This window comes from Pezoporus flaviventris, unplaced genomic scaffold (assembly GCF_033815535.1).
Source record: "Pezoporus flaviventris isolate CSIRO_AGI_PZ_B2104156 unplaced genomic scaffold, CSIRO_AGI_Pfla_v1 ptg000041l, whole genome shotgun sequence".
NCBI lineage: Eukaryota > Metazoa > Chordata > Aves > Psittaciformes > Psittacidae > Pezoporus > Pezoporus flaviventris.
The window spans coordinates 1,218,811-1,242,097 of record NW_026892589.1 but is presented as its reverse complement, the minus strand read 5'-3'; the positions used below and the strand labels follow the sequence as shown (position 1 = coordinate 1,242,097).

At 58.6% G+C, this 23,287-nt stretch overlaps 2 protein-coding genes across 6 annotated transcripts in view; both read left to right on the top strand.

Moving 5' to 3' along the window:
* The window catches only part of OSBP2 (oxysterol binding protein 2), an 80,409-nt gene extending 65,245 nt beyond the window's left edge, over nt 1-15,164 (top strand). For 4 of the 5 annotated variants that reach the window (XM_061465714.1, XM_061465713.1, XM_061465716.1 and 1 more), the window contains 11 exons: nt 1,335-1,533; nt 3,179-3,296; nt 3,715-3,781; nt 4,128-4,295; nt 8,580-8,825; nt 9,728-9,848; nt 10,477-10,580; nt 10,964-11,059; nt 11,426-11,610; nt 12,481-12,701; nt 13,188-15,164. In XM_061465714.1, the coding sequence (XP_061321698.1) occupies nt 1,335-1,533; nt 3,179-3,296; nt 3,715-3,781; nt 4,128-4,295; nt 8,580-8,825; nt 9,728-9,848; nt 10,477-10,580; nt 10,964-11,059; nt 11,426-11,610; nt 12,481-12,701; nt 13,188-13,330 (1,668 nt within the window). In that variant the 3' untranslated portion in view covers nt 13,331-15,164. Of the gene's footprint in view, nt 1-840; nt 972-1,334; nt 1,534-3,178; nt 3,297-3,714; nt 3,782-4,127; nt 4,296-8,579; nt 8,826-9,727; nt 9,849-10,476; nt 10,581-10,963; nt 11,060-11,425; nt 11,611-12,480; nt 12,702-13,187 lie in introns of those variants that run through there. The other variant, XM_061465717.1, reaches the window with a different exon arrangement.
* A 4,355-nt stretch (nt 15,165-19,519) lies between these two features.
* Nucleotides 19,520-22,190, top strand: LOC133275596 (uncharacterized). Its single transcript, XM_061465639.1, has 7 exons — nt 19,520-19,772; nt 19,910-19,958; nt 20,164-20,256; nt 20,750-20,881; nt 21,369-21,535; nt 21,658-21,756; nt 22,054-22,190. Exons 1-7 carry the CDS (start codon nt 19,594-19,596, stop codon nt 22,100-22,102), a joined length of 768 nt encoding a protein of 255 aa, XP_061321623.1. The 5' UTR covers nt 19,520-19,593; the 3' UTR covers nt 22,103-22,190.
* The last annotated feature ends 1,097 nt before the right edge of the window (nt 22,191-23,287 follow it).

Genomic DNA, 23,287 nt, shown 5'->3' with positions numbered 1-23,287 from the left:
GGCGCTTTGATGTGGGAATAATCTAGCCCCATGGGCTGGGGGACAGGGAGAGCCATGGAACGGTGAGAGCAGGCAGGAGCAATGAGGGATGGAGATGACACAGATGCAAGGTCAGGTCCTTCTGTGCTGTATCGGGAAGCAGAAGGGTGCAGAGATGAGGACAGAGCAAAACAGCTTTTAAACAGGATGGGTGACACTGGTTTTCTTGTGCAAGGGACAGACCCAAACTCATTGTTTGTCCTTCATTGACCTGATCTTCTGGCAGTGGAGGGCTCCTGGTTTGGTGAAGAACTGGTGAATTGGTGCCTTTCTTGGACAAATCCTGGTAAAATCAGGCCAGGTCATGGAGGCTGAAGCTCTGAGCTGGTTGCTTGATCAGCAGGTAACTCAATATTCAGGTGCCACCTGCAGCCCAAATGCAGAGTAACCTGCCAAGAGGAGCTGAATAAATCACACTTGAAGCCCAAGTCGATGGAAACAGAAAGGCACCGAGTCCTGGGTGATGGTTAAAGTGTCAGACATGCAGGGCTCTCTGGGTTTAGTCCTTTTGAATAGTTTAGGGTTGTTCAGGCAGTGTTTTATCTCAAGAGGACTTCCAAGGCATTGCTTAGTGCATCCCATGAGCCCTCCTTCATTGTGCCCAGTGTGTCTGTGTGTGTCCCTGTGATTGCTGGGTCCCAAGGGCCCACTGTGGAGAGGAGAGGGCTTTTGGCCATGGTGAACATGTTATGAGGGCCGGGCCAGGCCCTTCACTGTGTGCTGGGCTGTGTGGCTCTGGGAGGAGCTGGGCACCTTCCCTCTCTGCCTCCTTGGAGCAGAGGACTGGTCCCAGCAAGAGCATTCTCTGCCGTTTGTGGCTGTCACCCTGGAGACTGTTGTCCCTGTTGTCCTGTTCAGCTTTGCCTCAGCTGCAGGACTGGGGATGGATGTGGCTGCTTGAGGTTTTAGGGCATCCACGTTTCAGGGCTGAGGTTTGTGTGAGCCCAGCCTGGGCTATGGGGGACCAGGGATGGGGCTGGGGACAGAAATAGGCTGAGGGGCTGGGCATGGCCGCAGGAGCGGGGACATCACTGGGGCTTCATGGACTCCAGGCACTGTTCGTGATGCAGCTCCTTGGACATGACTGATGTTTGGATGGTCAGAGTTGTGTCCTCTGCCCCGTGGCTATGGGTGACTGTGCAGAGCTCTGGGATGTGTTTGGGAAGATCTGGGTCCTGGGAGATGAGGTGATGGGGAGCCAGTTCTGGAGTCAGCACATGCCAGCACTGGCTCCATGGCAAGCTCCCAGGCTCGAGGGCTGTGCCGGGGCTGATCCATCCCTTCCTCCCCTCCAGGCTTGCCGTGATTTCCTGGATTTAGCCGAGACCCACAGCCGGAAATGGCAGCGGGCGCTGCAGTATGAGCGGGAGCAGCGCATCCGGCTGGAGGAGACCATCGAGCAGCTAGCCAAGCAGCACAACAGCTTGGAACGAGCCTGCCGCGGAGCCCCCGGCCTCTCCTCCAGCACCACGGGCATCACCAGCACCACCAAGGGTGAGCGCCGGGGCAGAGCCCTGTGGGAAGCGTGGGATGGATGAGGGGTTCTGCTTGGTTGGTCCCAGCAAGGTGTCATGGATGGGAAGGATGCAAAGAGCAGTGCCCTGCATGCTCCTGGCGATAGCTTTTAACAGGTCCCATTACTTCCAATACTGCCCAATCCATCACCTTCCAAAGGCCCTCTATTTTCCGGTGTGTTAAGGGAGCTGCAAGAAACCTGGAGAGGGGCTTTGGACAAGGGCCTGCAGGGACAGGCCAAGGGGAATGGCTTTAACCTGCCAGAGGGGAGACTGAGCTGAGCTCTTAGGCAGAAGCCCTTCCCTGTGAGGGTGCTGAGGCGCTGGCACAGGGTGCCCAGAGAAGCTGTGGCTGCCCCATCCCTGGCAGTGTTCAAGGCCAGGTTGGACACAGGGGCTTGGAGCAAGCTGCTCCAGTGGAAGGGGTCCCTGCCCGTGGCAGGGGTTGGGGTTGCAGGAGCTTTAAGGTCTCTTCCAACCCAAACCAGGCTGGGATTCCATGATTACACATTAATTATTCCTAACTGTCCTGCTGCTCCTTGCTTGAGGATGTCCCCAAGATACAAATGTAGGAGAGGGCTCACCCCAGACTATTTGGTAGCCAGAACCCTCACTTGTGGGCACCTCTCTGGCTGCTGGAAGTGCCTGGAGGAATCCCAGGGTTCCCGGCTGTGAGGGGTGTTGGTGGCTCCACTGGGACTTGTTTGCTGCTCGCAGGAGTTACTGGGCAATAAAATCAAATAGCTTTTGTATTCCTGCCAAATCTCCTTCCCTGTGGGAAGCAGCAGTGCCAAATCCTGCCAGTTGTGCCTTGTCTCATTGTAAAGGATAGATAGACTCAAGCGGGAGAATCATGGCTGTGGGGAGGGTGATGGCAGTGCCAGGCTCTGCCCTTTTTCTTGTGTGGCCTCAAGCAAACGGCTTCAAGCTGTGCCAGGAGAGGTCTAGACTGGATATTGGGAACAATTTCTTCATCGCAAGGGCTGTCAAACACCAGAACGGGCTGCCCAGGGATGCCATGGAGTTGCCGTGTAAGAGGCGGTGCTCAGGACATGGCTTAGTGGTGGCCTTGGCAGTGCTGGGGAACGGTTGGACTGGATGAGCTTAAAGGGCTTTTCCAACCCAAATGACTCTGGGGCACTGTAGGGAGAGCAGGGGAACGCTGCACAAATCCAGCCCAACCCTATCACAAGGGGTGACCCTGCTCCTTCGGAGGAGCCTGGGAATGATGCAGGGAAGGAGGTTGCTGAACCCTGCTGGGAAGCTGAGTCAAGTGCTGAGCCTGATGGGCTGCTGTGGTGGGGTGGCTGGAGCTGGGTGGCTGCTCTGGTCCCAGACGCTCTGGGTGGCAGTTGGAGGTTCTCCCAAGCACAGCAGGGAGCTGTTGTGTGGCAGCACTGGGAGCAGGAGATGTGCTGCCAGGGCACATCCTTTTAGGAGCTGGAAATCGATACAGCATCTTCTTGTTGTGGAGTGGGATGGAGAGGAGGAGGCAAGCTGTAGATGGAGCCAGTGTTGGAGGGGAAATGGCTGGTGGAGGGTGGGTGCTGGGGACAGACTCGTGCTCAATTGGTTCTAAAGGGAACCAGCAGCACCTGAGTGTCTCACACCCTTTGTGCCAGCAGGGAGTGTGCAGTCTGCGAAAGGAGAGGCCAGTGATGAAGATGAAGAGACAGAGTATTTTGATGCCATGGAGGATGCGCCAGCTTTTATCACTGTAACTGCAGACCCCAAGCACCACAGGTACGAGCCCCTGCCCCAGGGCCATGTGCTGCAGAATGTGACCTGCTGTGAGCGCAGGAAGAGCAGGAAGGAGTGGTTTGCTGGGCCTTGTGCTTGGGCTTGAGGGCAGCATCCCCTTCCATGGGGTTGCTCTGTGTGCAGAGCTCATGCTCTTGTGCCTCCCTGGACATCTGTTTGGGCTGGAGGTACTTGTGATCTGAACCATGGTCACATCACTGGGCTTGCTGCCCACAGGCTGGGTCATACCGTGCTGAGCATCTCCTCCCAGCGCCTGTGCATGGCCCCTGTCACCTTGCTGCCTCTCCTGCAGCACCCTGGGCTGGTGCAGGGCGATGCTGTGGGTGATGTTGGCTGTGCTGCACCAGCCTCGGCTCTTCTCTCCCTTTCTCTGCCCTGACTTGTACTTCCTGCCCCACAGGCGTTCGGGCAGTAACCTGAGTGGGGCCAGCGAGGGCCACCCCGAGGACTGGACCCTGGAGGACAGTGTGAGTTGGCCGGGCAGGGCGGAAGGGATGGTTCTTAGGACCATGGGAGAGGAGCAGGAGAGGAGGGAAGGAACTCTCTGTGCCTCCAGGAAGGAGCAGGGTTGGCTGCTCTGTGAGCCACAGATGTCAGCACTCTTAGAGTGGCACCCAAACCCCCTCCAAGGGAAGCAGGAGGGTGCTGGGGACACTGGTATTTCCCCCATGCCCTGGAGAACAGGCTCCAGCACTGCTCCCCAGCACAGGTGCCCGCAGTATCTCCTGACCTGTGGTTGCTGCTCCCGGGAGCCGCTGGGTCATTTGGGGCAAGTCCAACTTACATCCGCGTTTTCTTCTGTTGCTCCTGCAGGTCTTTGAAAGCTCAAATCAAAGCAGCTACAATGAGTCCACTTGCAAAGATCTCCTGCCGAAGAAAAGGAGACGGAGCCGCATCCCCGACAAGCCCAACTACAGCCTTAACCTCTGGAGCATCATGAAAAACTGCATTGGCAAAGAGCTCTCCAAGATCCCCATGCCCGTAAGTGAGCATGTCCCAGCGCCAAGGGCAGGGGAGGGGGTGCTGCTGTGGTGCTGGTGCTGAGGGTTTGGTGTGGGCATGGCTCCTGCCTGTGCAGAGGCTTTGGGCGATGGCTCTGGCTGGTCCTGCTCTGTCCCATGGCAGCAGAGCAGCCCCGAGTGGGACAGGAGCCAACCCCGTCCTGGGTCTGGCTTTTGCACTGGGCAGAGTCCTCTGGAACCCCCTCACTCTCCGCCCCAGCCCTGCTCTGCAGCATCAGGGTGTCCTCACTGCTCTGTGCTGCTGACTCCAAGCCCTGGCATTTTCACTGCAATTTATTTGCCCCTTGGAATCATCTTTCTGCTGCCAGAGAGCTGGGAAGCTGAACCTGCCCCAGCAGCATGGGGATGGAGTGCCAGTTGCTTTGTGGTGAAAGGCTTTGACATCATGGCTGTTACATAGGATAACAGAATAGTTCGGGTTGGAAAGGACCTTGAGATCATCCAGTTCCAACCCCCCTGCCATGGGCAGGGACACCTCACACTAAACCATGGCACCCAAGGCTCTGTCCAACCTGGCCTTGAACACCACCAGGGATGGAGCATTCACAACTTCCCTGGGCAAACCATTCCAGTGCTTCACCACCCTCACAGTAAAGAACTTCCTCCTTATATCCAATCTAAACTTCCCCTGTTTCAGTTTTAACCCGTTACCCCTTGTCCTGTCACTACAGTCCCTAATGAAGAGTCCCTCCCCAGCATCCCTATAGCCCCCCTTCAGATACTGGAAGCTGCTCTGAGGTCTCCACGCAGCCTTCTCTTCTCCAGGCTGAACAGCCCCAACTTTCTCAGCCTGTCTTCATACAGGAGGTGCTCCAGTCCCCTGATCATCCTTGTGGCCTCCTCTGGACTTGTTCCAACAGTTCCATGTCTTTTTTATGTTGAGGACACCAGAACTGCACACAATGCTCCAGGTGAGGTCTCACAAGAGCAGAGCAGAGGGGCAGGATCACCTCCTTGGACCTGCTGGTCATGCTCCTTTTGATGCAGCCCAGGATATGGTTGGCTTTCTGGGCTGCGAGCCCACACTGAAGCTGGCTCATGTTCAGTTTCTCATCCACCAACACCCCCAAGTCCTTCTCCTTGGGTTGCTCTGAATCTCTTCTCTGCCCAACCTGTAGCTGTGCCTGGGATTGCTCCGACCCAGGTGTAGGACCTTGCACTTGGCATGGTTAAACTCCATGAGGTTGGCATCAGCCCACCTCACAAGCGTGTCGAGGTCCCTCTGGATGGCATTCCTTCCCTCCAGGGTATCAACCGAACCACACAGCTCGGTGTCATCGGCAAACTTGCTGAGGGTGCATCAATCCCACTGTCCATGGCAGCGACAAAGATGTTGAACAAGACCGGTCCCAACACCGATCCCTGAGGGACCCCACTTGTTACTGGTCTCCAGCCGGACACTGAGCCATTGACCACAACTCTTTGCCTGCGGCCATCCAGCCAGTTCTTTATCCACCGAGTGGTCCATCCATCAAATTGATGTCTCTCTTCAGAGACAAGGATGTCGTGTGGGACGGTGTCGAATGCTTTGCACAAGTCCAGGTAGATGCCATCAGCTGCTCTACCCCGTCCATCTGTTCTGTAGCCCCATCATAGAAGGCTACCACATTGGTCAGGCAGGATTTCCCCTTAGTGAAGCCATGCTGGCTGTCACCAAGCACCTTGTTGATTTTCATGTGCCTTAGCATGCCTTCCAGGAGAATCTGCTCCAAGATTTTGCCAGGCACAGAGGTGAGACTGACTGGTCTGTAATTCCCTGGGTCATCCATTTTCCCCTTCTTGACAATGGGGGTTATATTTCCCTTTTTCCAGTCCTTGGGAACTTCACCTGACTGCCATGATTTCTCAAATATGATGGCCAGTGGCTTCGCAACTTCATTCTCCAGCTCCTTCAGGACCTGTGGATGGATTTCATCAGGTCCCAAGGACTTGTGCACGTTCAGGTTCTTAAGATGGTCTCGAACCAGATCCTCTCCTACAGTGGGCCCAAGGTCTTCATTCTCACAGTCCCTGCATCTGCCTTCCAAGACTTGGGTGGTTTGGTCAGAGCCTTTGCCAGTGAAGACCGAGGCAAAGAAGTCATTCAGAACCTCAGCCTTCTCCAAATCCAGGGTAGCCAGTTCTCCTGATGCCTTCCGGAGGGGGCCCACGTTGTCCCTAGTCTGCCTTTTATTCGCTATGTACCTGTAGAATCCCTTCCTGTTATCTTTCACATCCCTAGCCAAGTTTAATTCTAACTGGGCCTTAGTTTTCCTAACCTGCTCCCTAGCTTCCTGGACAACATCCCTGTATTCTTCCCAGGCTGCCTGTCCTTGCTTCCATGTTTTATAAGCCTCTTTTTTCCCTCAAAAAGCCTTATGAGCCATGAGCCTTATCAGGGGTCCTTCCTTTGCTGGGTAAAGCAGAAGGAATGTGTTACAGGGGCCAGGATGCTGAATTGTTGGTATTTTATCTCTTCTTAAAACAGTACCTGATGTTCTCCAAGTGAGACCGCTGGGTTCTCTCTGCCTGTGCTATTTCCAGCCGAGATACACAGCCCAGCACTGTCTGTTGGCATTTCTGCAGCAGCATCAGTGTCAGATAGAGGCGTGATGGGAACAGAAATAAGCTCAGGATGTGAAATACCAGCAGCTGCTGGTTCCTGGAGAGAGGAAATCAATACCTTCCCTATCAATCCAATCGTGCCAGGAGCTGCTAAAACGAGCCCAAACCTCAGGGCAGTATGTTCTGCTGGCACAGCAGCCCCTCTGCTGGCTCAGGGGATGTAATTCCTCCATCCCTCTCTGGGGTGAGTGGATCTGGTTTCCCAGCACTGCTTGTGAAGAAGGGGCTCAGCCACTCACTGTCAGCTCCCCTCTGCATATCTGTACAGATAAAGGGAGATGCTTCGCACCCCACAAGCTCAGCAGGGAGATGCTTTGCCTCCACAAGCTCAGCCACACGTGGCATTTCATTGGCAGATTCACCCCAAGAACAAGCAGCCCATGGTGAGGCAATGTGAGGACAATTTCATCTCCTTCCAACAGCCATTTATATTCTCTCCCTGTGGAAAGGTTTAGCTTTGCTGATGCTAGTGGGGAGGATGCAGCTGCTGCTTTGTTCTCTCTCTGCATCTCTCCCAAGCGTTACCTCGAGCCAGCAGTGATTTGCTTTATCATGTGGATGTGATGCTGCCTGTCTGTCGCTCCTTCTCAGGTGCTGTAAGAGCCCTGCTATTTACAGGCTAAATCCACGAGTGGAACAAGCTGGAGTTTGTTTTCTCTAGCATGAAATATGGAGGTTGGCTTATAGAAGTGGTGCTCCCATCCTTCAGCCATCTGCTCCTTCTAAAATACGTTTCTTTGTTCTGAACTGGTAGTGAAAAGTGAATCTTTACTGCCAGGAATTATGACATTAGTATCAGTATTATGCAGGGACACCCCCAAATGTGGTTTTTCAAGGTTTTCTGAGCAGCGGGGCTGCAGCTGGTGTGAGAATGGCTTTGTCAGGAGGTTACGGAAGAGATGGAGGGCAGCCAGAGAGCAGCGTGTCCCTGCCTTGTGCAGCCTCTTGCTTGTGGGTGGTGGACACTGGCCGGGAGGCAGGAGGGAGCTGGTTTTGCTGCTGCGGCTTGTTTTGGGGGTCACTGGTGCTCCATCACCAGAGCAAGTTTATACCTGAGACTGTATGTGGCTGCCCCATCCCTGGCAGTGTTCAAGGCCAGGCTGGACAGAGGGGCTTGGAGCAAGCTGCTCTAGTGGAAGGGGTCCCTGCCCGTGGCAGGGGTTGGAGCTGGAGGAGCTTTAAGGTCCCTTCAACCGAAACCAGGCTGGATTCCATGATGCTGTATCTGGTTAGCTCACGGGGCAGCCAGCTCTTGTGGTACAGTTCAGGGAGCAGAGTGTGGATTTCTGACCTTTAATGCCTCTGTGATGCTGCAGAGGCAGGGAGCAGGCAGTGTGAAGGCAGTGAACAGGCAGTGTGCAGGCAGGCTGCAAGCAGTGTGCAGGCAGGGAGCAGGCAAGGTGCAGGCAGGATGCCTTGGCTCATCCAGCCCCCCACCCTGGGGGCTCCTGCTTCCATTCAGCCCTTTCCATCCTCCCTGGATCCGGCCTCCTGGCGCACATTGCTCCATGCTCAGAGAGCCACACGTGTGGGGTGCTGGTGGCAGCAGGGCCTGGTGCCGGGGGATGAGGAGGCAGAGGGTGCAGTGCCCGGCTTGGCACCTCTCCTGCTTTGCTGAGCATTCCTTGTGCCCCTCCAGGTGAACTTCAACGAGCCACTCTCCATGCTGCAGAGGCTGACAGAGGACCTGGAGTACCACGAGCTGCTGGACAAGGCGGCCAAGTGCGAGAGCTCCACGGAGCAGATGTGCTTCGTGGCTGCCTTCTCTGTGTCTTCCTACTCCACAACCGTCCACCGCACCGCAAAGCCCTTCAACCCGCTGCTGGGGGAGACCTACGAGCTGGACCGGCTCGAGGAGCTGGGCTTCCGCTCCCTCTGCGAGCAGGTGAGCCGGGGGCTGTGGAGGGGCTCAGTGTGCCTGTCCTGCTGCCCGTGTCCAGCCAAAGCACCAGCATTTCCTTGCACTGAGCATCCTCCTGGCTGAGGCAGCTTGCAGGTTGGTGTTGGTGTTGGCAGCAGCTGCAGCGGGCACAACCCAAGCCATTTTTCAGCAGCAGAGTGTCCATCCCAGTGTTGTAGAGCAAAAGGTGGGACAGACAGATGGATGCTCTTCCAGCTGCTCTGAACCTCCCCTGAATGCTGCATGTGCTGCTCAGCCCAGGGCACTGAGCAAAGCGTTGATAATCTGGTGCCTGAAATCCTGTTATCCAAATAGGATTGTCTCCTGCTGGTGACAGTGGGATTTAACAGGGAGCATTTTGCTGTGCTCCTGTGTGTAATCCAGCAGCCTGGGGCACTCAGCACCCTGGCATGGGAATGGCTTTAACCTGCCAGAGGGGAGACTGAGATGAGCTCTGAGGCAGAAGCTCTTCCCTGTGAGGGTGCTGAGGCGCTGGCACAGGGTGCCCAGAGAAGCTGTGGCTGCCCCATCCCTGGCAGTGTTCAAGGCCAGGTTGGACACAGGGGCTTGGAGCAAGCTGCTCTAGTGGAAGGTGTCCCTGCCTGTGGCAGGGGCTGGAGCTGGAGGAGCTTTAAGGCCCCTTCCAACCCAAACCAGGCTGTGGTTCTAAGGTAACATTTTGCTAACAAGCCTCAGCAGATCCTGGCAGGAGCTTCGTTCACCTCCTTTTGCTGCTGGGGAACCTCACGGGAGGTCACCCCAGTGCGCAGTGGAGCATCCTTAGGGCTGAAGCTGGCATGGAGCTCCCAGGAGCCATACTGCGAGCACTCACCAGGGCTCTCTGGTGCTGGTGGCTGTCCCTCACGGGCTGTTTCTCCTCTCCCCAGGTGAGCCACCACCCCCCTGCAGCCGCCCATCACGTCTTCTCCACGCGAGGGTGGACTTTGTGGCAGGAAATCACCATTGCCAGCAAGTTCAGGGGCAAATACCTCTCCATCATGCCACTGGGTAGGTGACACGCTGAGGTTTGGGGCTTGCTTTTATCCCTGCACTGCTCATGCAATACCTAAAGTTTAGAGCAGCTTGGCAGTGCCTTGGGCTCACCCAGGGCCCAGTGAATTCCACCCTGGGAGCACGGATTGGTGCTCCTGATGACTGGTGCTAACTCATCTCCCCTGGAAATGAATGTATCAGCTGCAGAGGCTGCGTTGCTTGCTGCTGGCACCATAGCAGAGGTGCTTTGGAAATGCCCTGCTTGCCCATGAATTGATTTCTCTTGAAGTGATACTTACAGGTTGTCTTGCTGCCTGGTTTAACCCCCTCCCCAGCAGCCAGATGCAATAAGCTGCTTCCTTCCACTGTTCTGTTTGTCTTCTGCCTGTCCCTGGGCTGAGTAGAAGTGGTTTTGACATTGAGAGTCAACCAGGCAGCACCTTTCTGACCTGCTTTTGAAATGAGTGGTTTTGGGGTGTTGGGAAGAGGGCAGAGGCTGTGCAGGTCCCTGCCTGCAGCAGAAAATGGAGCATGCAGCAATGAGAAGGATGAATGATGGGAGAGGCAGGTAGAGGGGCTGGGCTGGCTCTGAGGACCAGCATGGTGCTGGGGTGGTGCCCACAGCCCTGCCCTCTCTCTGCAGGTGCCATCCACCTCGAGTTCCACTCCAGTGGGAATCACTATGTCTGGAGGAAAGTCACCTCCACTGTTCACAACATCATTGTGGGCAAGCTCTGGATTGACCAGGTTGGTGCCTACGGGTCTGAGGTGATGGGTCCTGCCTGGCCTCACCTGGCTCTGGGCAGGGGGGCTGGAGAGGCATTGCCTTCCTGAGGTGGATGTTGGTGTCCCCACCGTACTCCTACCACAATAGGAAGCTGTGCTTCCCTGCAGGGATGGGGCGAAGCTTCCCGGAGCAGCTTCTCATGGTTCTTCCCAAATCCAGCAGCTCCATGGGGCAGGGTGGGTGATGGGTTCGACCCCATGGGGCTGCCTGGGGTGGCCGGGTGGGGGCTGCAGACGTGGGTGATGCTGCGGCTGGTGTTGATCTGTACCTGCACTACAACTAATGCCTGATTTGTCTCCTTGCCAAGCCTCTCACTTGCTCTGGTTCTGTGTCTTTTATCTAGTCTGGTGAAATAGAGATTGTTAACCATAAGTCAAAAGATAAATGCCAGCTGAAATTTACCCCCTACAGCTACTTCTCCAGAGATGTTCCCCGAAAGGTGTGTATCCAGCAATCTCCCTGCTCCTTCTGCCTGTCCTGGCTGGGATGAGACCTGGCTCTTGCCTCTAAGCTGGGCTCAGAGGGCCACAGTCCTGCCCATGCTGGCCCCTCTGCCATGGGTCACCAGGGAGGGCTGGGGGGCACCTCCAAGCAGAGCCCATGTTGGGTTCTCCATGTGCTGGAGCTGCAGCACTGAGACCTGGGAAGGGTTTGATGGGCTGAAGACCCCCCTTCACGGTCAGAATGGGCGCACACTCCCCCGTCCTGGGCTCCGGTTGGGGACCTGGAGGGTGTTGTTCCCCCTGCACCTCTGCCTGTCCTCTGGGCCTTTCCAAACGTCACCAGAGCCATCTCCTCCTGCCAGGTGACAGGGGTGGTGAGCGACGCCGATGGCAAAGCGCACTACGTCATGTCTGGCACGTGGGATGAGAAGATGGAGTGCTCCAAGATCGTGCAGAGCAGCCACGGCAGCACCAGCATGGAGGGGAAGCAGAAAACCGTCTACCAGACGTTGTCTCCAAAGGTCCTGTGGAAGAAGTACCCCCTCCCGTGAGTCCCTCCTGTCACCCTGAGCCCCACGGGGTGAACTCGTGTGCCCAGAGCAGAGGACATGGGAAGGGGAGCAGGGCTTTGTGTGGCTGCACACAGCAGCTCCCTGCAAGGGGAGGGTGGCTTTGAGGGATGTTGGGGCAGTTGGAGGTACTGGTTTTTGGGCCGCTGGTGTTGGCAGGAGATGTGTGGGCTGCATAGGCATCCCTGGCCATTCTGTTCCACCAGCTGCTTTAGCCCTCAGGAGAGCGGTCCTCTTGACTCTCCTGCCCACAGCAGGGATGCTCTGAAGTCAGTGGAAGGTGCCCCTGCCCATGGCAGGAGGCTGGAACTGGATGATCTTAAGGTCCTTTCCAACCCAAACCGGGCTGGAATTCTCTGTGATTCTGTGATCCAGCAGCTTTTGGGTGAAGCCATTCTCTGCCTTGGCTGTGCACTCAGAAGTCATAGGCTTGGCTTTTACCCTGCCCGTGTGGAGGCAGCAGAGGAGGGATCTGCTCCCCTCCAAGACATCTGTCAAAGCATCACCGGCATCTCCATTTAGCAGGTGGGAGGAGAGGCTCCCCAGATCCCAGCCTGGTTTGGGCTGAAGGGACCTCAGAGCTCCTCCAGCTCCAACCCCTGCCACGGGCAGGGACCCCTTCCACTAGAGCAGCTTGCTCCAAGCCCCTGTGTCCAACCCGGCCTTGAACACTGCCAGGGATGGGGCAGCCACAGCTTCTCTGGGCACCCTGTAAAAAAACCTCTGGTTTGGGGTGGCAGGAGAAGCATCAGTGGGGCTGGGATGAGACGTGAGGACACGGGGGGCTGGGGAGCTCTGCTCCAGGTGGGAGCACCTCCACCGCGCTGACCGGGGCTCTGTGGCCGCAGGGAGAACGCTGAGAACATGTACTTCTTCTCGGAGCTGGCCCTCACGCTGAACGAGCCCGAGGAGCGCGTGGCCCCCACCGACAGCCGCCTGCGCCCCGACCAGCGCCTCATGGAGAGCGGCCGCTGGGACGAGGCCAACGTGGAGAAGCAGCGGCTGGAGGAGAAGCAGCGAGCCGTGCGGCGCCGGAGGGAGGCCGAGGCCGTGGAGGCCCTGGAGGAAGGTGAGATCCTGTGGGATGCTGGCGGGGCAGGGACCACCCTGGGAGGGGGGGATGCAGCGTTGAAACCCCCCCGCTCGGTCTGGGGGATGCAGGAAGGGCCCTGTGGCTCTTAGCATGGGATTCACCAGCTTTCGGCTGGGAAAAGCATCCCTTATCCTGTGTTTAGGGGGTCTGTAGGGATGCTGGGGAGGAACTCTTCATTAGGGACTGTAGTGATAGGACAAGGGGTGATGGGTTCAAACAAACAGGGGAAGTTTAGATTGGATATAAGGAGGAAATTCTTTACTGTGAGGGTGGTGAGGCACTGGAATGGGTTGCCCATGGAAGTTGTGAATGCTCCATCCCTGGCGGTGTTCAAGGCCAGACTGGACAGAGCCTTAGGTGCCATGGTTTAGTGTGAGGTGTCCCTGCCCATGGCAGGGGGTTGGAACTGGATGATCTTAAGGTCCTTTCCAACCCGAACTATTCTGCGATTCCCCCTGCCAGGCAAGGACTACGAGGGCTACATCCCACTGTGGTTTGAGCGCAAGTTGGACGCCATGACAGGGGAGCTCATCTGTGTCTATAAAGGTGGCTACTGGGAGGCCAAGGACAAGCAGGACTGGAGCACGTGCCCCGACATCTTCTGAGCCGCCCCCGGGCCGGCCTCTGCTCACCGGGACAAGACAGAGGGACAGCGAGGCCACGCTGGCAGCATCCCGCTGGCGCTTGACAGGGCAAATACATCCCCCCCGAGTCAGCCCCTGCAGGAATGTGAGAAGCAAACGTACCCAGGGACTCCAAACCTATTTTTTTACGCACTAATAAATGGCTGGTGGAGTTCACCGATGGGTTTGCAGCAGCTGCCGAGGCGGGAGGACCCCCGAGGCTGGCTCCATCCTACCTGAATGCGTTTGCTGCTGCCAGGAGCTGCTGCCTCTGTCTTGCAGCATCTCGGCTGTGCTGGTTGAGATGTCAGCTTCCAAAGATGCTCACGCTGTGGGGATGCAGTGCACACGTGTGAGCTCTTCCCTTTGACGTGGTTTTCTCTTTTCCCCCGTTTCTGTGTGGACTTGATGGAATTACTTTATTTTTTTACGTCGGCTCCTGGTTCGGGTTCCCTCAAAGACAGACGTGAACAACGCGGTGTCCTGCTGGGAAATCGGTCCCCAGGGGCTGTGACACTTGATCCTGGAGGCTTTTGGTGGGTCCCACGGTGCCCAGTGGTCCCAGTAACACCAATTTGGATATTTCAGCTGTGACTTTGGGTTGGTTTTTTTCCCTTTTTCCTTAAGAAGCACTGGAGCAGATTCCCTGCAGTCTGCTGTGCTTAGCCAAGGTTTGGGACTGTCTTTAACATGATGCTTTGTTAGAATGATTTGAGTGAGGTTTGGGTTGGTTTGGTTTTCCTGCAGCCACATCCAAAGGAGAAACAGCCTTGCCGATGTTGGGAATACTTGGCAGACCCAGGGCAAAGAGGTTTGTCCCCAGTGATGCTCTGGGGTCCACGTTCTGGCCCTCTCCCGCTCTGTACCACTGCAGCCAAGGGGCTGAACCTCGGTGCTGGCTCTGTAGGCAGCATCTCCCTGCTGAGCTCTGCCAGACACCGGGAGGGAAGAGGTGCCATGGTGCCAATGGGATGGAGCCTCCCTGAGGCACAGTCTTGGTCCTGGGTCTCCCATCCCTGTGTCTTCCCCATCAAGCCATGCAGCTCTGGTCCATGGTCCCCTGGCATGGTGGGGCTGAGCCTGGAGGGCACCCACAGCCCAGCTCCCTTCGTCCTCCCCTTGTGGCTGCTCTATTGCAGGAGCAGTTTCAGGTAATCGCTAAAGCAGCCTGAGCACGGGGCTGGGGGAGCCCCACGTCCCTCCTGGCCCCTCCTGCAGCCCTGGACCTGCCGGGAGGAGCGGAGCAATCCCTGCTGATGATCGGCGAGGACCAGGAGCGAGCGGTGCTGGGGCATGGAACGGGAGGATGGAGGTGGCAGGTCCTGAACGTGGGATCTGCTGGGCCAGAGAGTGTCAGGGACCTGGACGTTTGCCCCATCGGATCTCAGTTTGATGTCTTCACCATATCACCCGCTGCTGCCTCGCAGGGGTCAGAGCCCGCCCCTAGCCGGACTGTCACATCCACATTGGAAGATAATTAGCAATAATGAACTTTGAGGCAATGGTAACTGGAATCCCCAGGCTGCACATGGGACACGTATGCAATCAGGTTCTTCAACCATCAGTCTCCTCCTGGTTGGCTTCTCTTCCAGCACCTTCCATACCTGTTCTTCACAGCACACCTACATGTACAGTATATATAGACCTTATACGGCATAACAGTAGTGAGTTGGCTCTTGGGAGTGGCAACACCCACGGATTCCCATGTACCCTTTAATCTTATTTATTTGCTTCTAATTTATACATATATATATAAATATATATAAAATTATTTTGCTTAAATTTCTATGGTACACAATAGATGAAAAATAATGAAGACAGAAGTGTCTGTCTGAGTTTTTGTAGCACCATTTCCCTGGGCTCACCCCCGAGGTAGGATGTAGGGCTGATGGCAGCCGGGTAACTCCCAAAGCGGAGAAGCAACACGTTACCCCAGAGCTGGATGCGGGAGCGTTCAGGCAGTGTTACACAGGCATCCCCTTCTGGGAACGCTGCATCTGGGGTTTGAAGGGAGGTGCTCGGTGTCCCCCCCCTTGCTCCAGGCCACTTCCCGGCTCCATGGGCATTGCAGCGTGGTTTGTGGTGGCAACCAAAGCTGCCCAGGGTGGGGCTTATTGTGAAAGGGGCTGGAAATGGAGCTCATCAGCTGCCTCATGTGCCCTGTCTGCTCTGTCAGTGCAGCTGGAGGGGTGAGGAGCTCCTGCCCCGGCTGTTCCCCATCCAGGAGCCAAGCGTTCCCACGGCAGAGGAGAGCTCAGTAAGTGCTGGCACCGAGGGTCCTGCTGGGCTCTGGGAGCCTGGGACGTGCTCTCTGCTGTACCCCATTGCTGCTGCCGTTTTGAAAGCCCATCCCAGACCCCGCTCAGCCCCGTGGGGCAGCGCCAGGAACACCCCAAGGCAGAATTCCCTCTTTTTTGAGGCTGATTTTAAGAATTCCACTCTTTGGAGACCTCCTAACGGCAGCACTTACCCACAGCACATCCCCTGCTCTTTCTGTTGCCCCTCCCCGAGGATTTTAATGTCATTCCACTGTAAATGCTGTCGGATGTATTTCTTTTGGAACAATATATTGTGAGTGATCCCTCTTCTCCTACACAGAAATAAAACTTGGATTCGGGAGTTTTAAAAGCCGCAGTGCTGAGATGGTCACTCGCTCCCCCAAGGATGCAGGTGCGGGGCATGGAGGAGCCCTGAGGTGGGTGAGCTCCGTGGTGGATGGTAGGTGGGGTGGCCAGGGAGAGGATCCAGAGAGGGGATGGACTGTGGGAGGTAGCTCAGGGAAGGAGATGGCCCAGGGATGAGGGCTTTAAGGGGTGGCACAGGGGACAAGGGGCGTCGATGGAGAAGGATCAGGTTGCCCAGAGAGGAGATGGTGCAGGGAAGGTGGTCTGGGGAGAGGGAGGGGAGGACAGGGGAGGAATTGGCTCAGCAGGGACTGTCCAAGGCTGGAGATGTCCGAGGGGAGGTCTAGGAAAGCAGGAACACGAGAGGACGTCCAGGGGCAGGGACCCATGGAAGAAGGTCGTCCAGGAGGAGCTTAGGGGAGAAGGGGGAAGCCCAGGGGAGGAGAGCACCCGGGAGGAGATGTCCCAGTGCAGGTTGGCCAAGGCAGAAGGTGGTTGCCCAGGGCAGAGGAGAGGTGGCCCAGGGGAGCTGCAGGCGGGTGGGGGAAGCCCAGGCAGGCTCAGACTGGTTGGAGGCTGCAGCGTTGCCAGGAGACAGGCACACACAGCGCAGCCTGTCCCGCTGTCCCATCCCAATGTCCCGTCCTGTCCCGCTGTCCTGTCCCTCTGTCTTGTCCCGTCCCACTGTCCTGCCCACACCAGCCCAGTCTGATCAGGTAAGCAAAGGTTTGGGTTGGGGACCCTCGTACCGCACCCGCTCTGTCCATGCAGGCCCTGGAGCTGGGGAGGAGCATCCCTGCACTGGGTGCAGACAGCAGCACATGGGGCACACGGCCCCAGGTGAAGGCCTGGCAGCTCCAGTGTGCCGGAATCTTGGCTTCAATGGGAGGCAAAGCTGTGTCCTACAGCACCTGCAGAGCTGCCGGTGCCACGGCGCTGGAGCTGGGGGGCTGTGGGGATGTCGGTGTGTTCGCTCTGAAGCCTGATGAGTGCACGGGGGCTTCTAGCGTGTTACCCTCACCTTGCCTTGTGTTGCAGGCCTGGGGGCAGGCATGGAGCTGGAGGAAGCTGTCTCCAAAGGCCAGACCCGCAGTAAGACTGCAGCCAGAGGGATGTCTGTATCTCCCCGTGCCTTTGGTCCAGTACTGCCAGGGACACGCTTGTCCCATCCACGCCACAGCGGAGCAGTTTGGAAGCCCTGGGTGAAACAGGCCAGGGCTGCTGCTGCTGCTGCTGCCCTCCCTGCCTGCTCCCCACTCCCCAGCACAGGGGGTTTGCCCCCCAGGGCTTTAGGAGCTGCTGCTCTGTCCTGACCTGCAGCACTGACTTCCTCCTCTCTTCAGGGCTGGGCCCAGGGAAGCTGCTGGGATTTGCAGGATCCTGGGCAAGGAAACACCAGGACCAAGGGCTGGACCCCGCTGATGCCCAGCACAGCCAGGTGTGGGGCAGGGGGTCACGTTGTGGGGGTGCAGTGGGACAGCCCCGGGGGGCACTGATGGAGGGTGCGCAGTGCCCCATGCCCTGGTGTCCCCTCTGCAGCACCACAGCCTGGGCACAGGCAGCGGCAGGGACGGTGCCATCGCTCCTGACACCTTCCTCAATGGCTCCTGGCTGGCTGGTGAGTGGGGACAGGGCACTTGGGTGCTCTCCTAGCTCTGCCTTGCCCCCTGTCCCGCAGTGATGCCCGGTGGGGACAGGCACATGGCAGAGCAGCAAGGGCTGGGAGAGCAAACCTGGTGCTGGGAGATGTCAGAGGGGCTCCCGCAGAGATCCCAAAAGGTGGGTTGGGAGCAGGGCTCTCCCATCAGGCAGTGGCTTCCCATAGTTTGTGCTTGAAGAGCTAAGAGCATCCTCCCCTGTGCCCTGCAGCCCCAACAAGGCTTTGTGCTGCACCCACTGAGCTGAGCTGCTGCAGCAGCGCCCGGGAGCGTCCATCAGAGGAAACATCACCAGGGTTATAAACCCAGGAGGGGATGTTGGAACTTTGTGTTTTGAATCCCAGAATCCCAGCCTGGTTTGGGTTGAAGGGACCTTAAAGCTCCTCCAGCTCCAACCCCTGCCACGGGCAGGGACCCCTTCCACTAGAGCAGCTTGCTCCAAGCCCCTGTGTCCAACCTGGCCTTGAACACTGCCAGGGATGGGGCAGCCACAGCTTCTCTGGGCACCCTGTGCCAGCGCCTCAGCACCCTCACAGGGAAGAGCTTCTGCCTCAGAGCTCATCTCAGTCTCCCCTCTGGCAGGTTAAAGCCATTCCCCTTGGCCTGTCCCTACATCCCTTGTCCCAGGCCCCTCTCCAGGTCCCTGCTGGGGAAGGAGCGGCTGAAGTCGGGATCTGGCTGGGGAGGGTGGGAAGAGTCCAGGGTTCGGGGAGCACCAAATGCTCCCCGGTGGGACCGGGCGGTGCCGGTGCCCCGGAGCTGGGTCCCACGCGGGTGTCCGGGTCCGGCGCGGGGTGCTCAGGGCTCTGCTCTCTCCCGCAGCTCTGCCGGGACCCGGAGCCGGGTGTCCCCGGGGCGGCGCCAGCGCTGTCCGGGGGGAGCAGCGCTGCCGGGGGCTGGCTCCGCTCCTGGGCTCCCGGCCCCTCCCGGGGGATCGGGGCAGCTCCAGCTCCGTCCGCACCGAGGACTTGGCGGACAGGCTCCGGGCGGGCGCGGCGCGGCCCCTGCTGTCCTCGGAGGAGGAGCCCGCTGCGGGCCGTGCTCCTGGGCCCGATGAGCCCTTGCTCCCCGCAGGGAGCAGCCCTCGTGTCCGGCCGCCCTCGGTGCAGGGCAGGTCCCTAGCGCTGGTGAGGGCGGGGAGCCTGGAGTCCCTGGGAGGGAGGATTTCCAGCCTGAGCCGGAGCGGAGCTCTGGGGGTGAGCGGAGGGGGGGCCCGGCCAGGGCCCTCCCCGCACCCATCCCTGGCCCTGGGCGCCTCTCCCCACGGACAAGAGCAATGGGGCATCACCTGGGGCGGGCAAGGGAAGGACCCGGCTGCCCGGGGTCCGCGGGGAGCTGCGGGCCCTGTGCCACGGACCGGCTACGCCAGGAGCAGGGGGCACCGCAGCAGCGAGGCCCCGGTCCCGCTGCGGCGGGAGGCACCCCAGGGACAGCCCGGGAGCGGTGCGAAGGGAGGAGCAGGCAGCAGATGGGTCCGAGCTCCCTGCGCCCCTCCCCGTGAGTCCGGGCTGGCTGCAGGGTGCTGGGGGTGCCAAGCATGGGGAAGGGGCATGGCCGGGGCAGGCACCCCCTGGGCACGGCACCAGTTGCTCACGGGCTGCGTGGGCTCCCCCCATCCCCAAATGCCGTTTCTCTCACCGGTCCCACAGCATCAGGACCCCTCGGGGGATGTGGGGCCGGGGCGGACGGGTCACCCCGCCCTGCACGAGCGGCCCCCTGGCTGCGTGGGAAGCAGGGGGTTGTCCTGCCCTGCAAGGTACGGCCCCAAACACAGCCCCCGAGGGACGGCTGTGCCCTGCTGTGGGGTACCGAGGGGTGGGGGCTGCCCAGGGAGCAGCCCCGGCTGTGTCGGGGTGCACGGGGTGGGAATGGGCTCCTGGAGACCAAACCTGGTCCTGATCCTCGTGTCCCGTGTGGTGGCCATGGGGATGCGGTGGGAAAGGACAATGGGTTTGTCGCCAGCATGCAGCGAGGCGGCCGGTGTCGCTGCATTGGTCTCCGCAGGGGAGGCAGGAGGGGACATGGGACACAGGAGCTGCTGCAAAGGGGACTCGGAGCAAAGTGGACAGAGCCAGGTACTGTGGGTCCAGGGATGATGGATCCTGTGCTGAGGCTGGAGACACAGCTCGGGGATGCTCACAGGTGCCAGTGCCTGGGAGCAGAACGTGACACTGGGAGCCCAAGGAGGGTTCTGGACCGCTGGTGCTGAGTGGGCATCTGTGGGGCCGCTGTCTGCAGTGGTGCCAATGGGGAAGTGGGTGATGGTGTCCTCCCTGCAGGGCTGGGCTGGACGCGTGCTGCTGGGACCCGATGGGCCTGGAGAGGATGGTGAGGTGCCCTCGAGCTGGGCAAAGCGGGGTGGCCAGGGACAGCCCCGGTGGCAAGGACAGGCTGGGGGACAGGGGGCTGCAGGGGCTGGGCTTAGGGAGGGTAGAGCACTGGGGCTCCTGAGCGCCGCAGAGGGACCAGAGCCGGCTCCCGGAAGAGACAAGGACATGGGAGGTGGAAAAGGGGGATTTTCCAGTGTTGGCAGGGGCAAAGAGCCTGTGACTGCTGCCAGGAGGGGCTGGAGATGGAGAGGAGGAAAAGAATGGCTTTGCAAGAGGAGAAACTGGAGCTACAGAAGGTCAGTGGCCTCCTGGCTTCCCAGCACGGTCAGGATCACACTGGAGGTTCCCTGGGAAGGAGCGCTTCACATTCCCCGCTGGAGGCTAAGCCCCTTAGCCAGGCATGCGCATGTCCTATGGGAAGTGTTCAGCGCTGCCCAGATTCCTAAGGAGCCAAACTAAATTTACCTGTGGGAAGGGTTTATTGAGGGCTGGAGCTTCGGAGGGAAGGGTTTGTCAGGAAACGACTCTTCGGCTGTGCTCAGGCCTGGCCATTGCTCTGAAGAGTCCCAGCAGAGGCCCCTGGGTGCAGGCAGGGCTTGATGCCGGGTGGTGATCCTGGTGCTGGTGACCCTTCCCCAGCAAACCCCAGCTCTTCCCGGGGTGTCACCACCCCCTGTGCCTGGCTGAGGGGGGGCTCGGGGTGTCCTGCACAGTGACTGCCCTTGGGAAGAGCAAGGAGGGGGGCACGGGCTGCCCCAAGGGGTGGCGTGAGCCCAGCTTCTTCTGCAGAGGCTCCGGGAGCTGGAGCATCGCTCCCACTGCCTGCTGCGGCAGAGGCAGGAGGTGCTGTGCCGGCTCCATGTGCTGCTCCTGAAGGAGAAGGTGGACGCCCTTCAGCAGCTCCAGGAGGCTCTGGAGCAGGTGGGGAAGGGAGAAAGGAATGGGGGGGATATGGAATAACTCAAGGGCACTGGAGCTGAATGAACACGGGCAGGGTCCATCTGCCAGCACACACCATGGCCTGTTGTGTTCAGCCACAGCCAAACCACCCGGTCCAGGGGCTATGGCTCACACAGGGACGGGAGCAGCACTGGGGAGCACATCAGCCCAGATGTGCTGCTCCCCCGGGGTCACCCTGGACTGCTGGGTGCAGCAGGCAGCAAGCTCAGCAGCTTGCACTTTGGCAGGGCTGGGGATGCTCAGGGAGCAGAAGAGATAGCCCATCGGGTGCCTTCGTGCCTGCTCATTCCAACCCCTTCCTGCTCAGCCCTATGCGTACAAGGTGGCTCCAGGGCTTTCCCAGGAGCTCTGACCTGGCTGCAAGGCCAGCAGTTTCTATAAGAGGCTGAATGGAGCTGGGGGGCAGACCTGGGGGTGCGGGTTCCGCTCTGATCCTTGCCTCTCCCAGCAACTGCTCCTCAAGGAAAGGGCTGTCAGGACCGCACGGCTGCAGCACCGCCTGAGCCACCCATGGGAGCAGGCTGGGAGCTGCCCGGCCACGGGGACCACCTCAGCGTGCCCGTGCCAACACAACCTGCACCCCATGGGGCAGGGCCCGCTGCCGGCAGCGGTCAGGTGAGTCCCATGGCTGCAGGGTGCTCACGCACAGGGGGGTGATGTGGGCTCCTGTGGAGGAGCCATGGGTGCTCCTGGGCTGGCTGTGGGCTGTGTCCTGCAGCTCCTCTCCTCTCCCCCAGCCCCGCGCTCCGTGTCCTGTGTGGCCTCCGGGATCAAATCCAGCAGCACATCAGGGAGCTGCAGAGGGAGCCCAGGGACGCGCCGGCTGAAGGAGGGAGGTGATCTGGGATTGGGGATGGGTCTCTCCCTTTGGAGCCATTGAGCCAGGGAGGGCTTCGACTGATGGTGTCTGACCCAGGAAGCAGCCCTCGCTGTGCCCTCTGCCTGTGCCACGCAGCTGGGGGCTGAGGGTTTGGTGATGCTTCTATAGAATCCCAGCCTGGTTTGGGCTGGGAGGGACCTTAAAGCTCCTCCAGCTCCAACCCCTGCCACGGGCAGGGACCCCTTCCGCTGGAGCTGCTCGCTCCAAGCCCCGGCCCTTCCAAACTGGTGACCTTTTCCTCTCTCATGCACAGAGATGGAGTGAAGACCCGTGCCCCCGTCCCACCTCTTCCTTGTCCCTGAGTGCCGCGCCTGCCCTCCCACAGCACGGCCATGGGTCCCTGGGGCTCCTGCACCACCTCCGGGAGCTGCAGCCTGGGTAACCTGACAGTGCTGGAGGAGAACCGGGCACCACAGCACAGGAGGCACAGGGACAGCCTGGGACAAGGGACCTGCCTTCTGCCACAGCCTCACCCGAAGACTGAGCCAAAGCAAGCAAGAGGTGCAGAGTCCACCACCTGCTTTTCCCTCTCTCCGCATCTCACTGGAGAGGAGGACACTGTCTTTCATTCACAGGAGTGAGTCCAAGGAGGGTTTCTCCATGTGCAAGGGGGGGGATGCCAGTTCCCTGCAGTATTTTCTTCCTATGCCTCCTTCCAGGAGAAGGGAGGGAGGGGATTGCAATAGCTGGGTGCTGACTTTCAGGCTACGTCAGAAGGGCTTTTCGTGGTGGTTTCTGCAGTGCTGGGCTGGGGAGGTTTCTGGAATGATTTGTAATTCCCAGTGGTTCCCTTGCCGAGGTTACTACATGATCTGAAGTTTCACAAAGAGCTTTGTGGTGCAGACTCGGTGTATTTTGTTGTTCTGAAGAACTTTGAAGCCCCAAATGCTTGCAGAAGTCCATGGACATCTTTGCGAAGAGCAGGATGAGGTTCCTGGCCATATGGATAATACCAGGGAAGACAAGTCTGACTCTTTAGCAGGAGGTTGAGGCAGGAATGCTCCCCATATCTCTGAATGATCACAACGTTTTCATCACTGGGAATTTCACCTCTTCCCCGTTGGAATCTCGGTTGTTATGAAGGTTTTGGTTCTGGGGGTGGTTGAAGACATTGTAAGTGGAAGATCAGCCACGGTTAACTTTGCTTTAGTGATGGGCTTTCATAGCTGACCTTGCTGGTTCTTCTGCTGTTCATGGAAACGGTGGGGTTTGCTTCTCCAGCAAGGGCTGATGAATGAAAATAGTCAGGGAGGCTTTGAGCTCGCATGGTAGGAACTGTTGGAAAGGGGCTATGAATGCTCAGGGGGGATTCAGATCTTGGATATTCTTTTGTTGTTCCTGTTGGAGGACCTGTTGATGTAAAGAAACAGCTCTGAACAGTGGAAATTCAATTATCCCACATCCAAAGCCAGCCGCTGCTCTGTTTCGTGCACAACAACGTCTATCCCAGGAGCAGGGGCAAACCATCCTGAGATTCGGTGATTCTA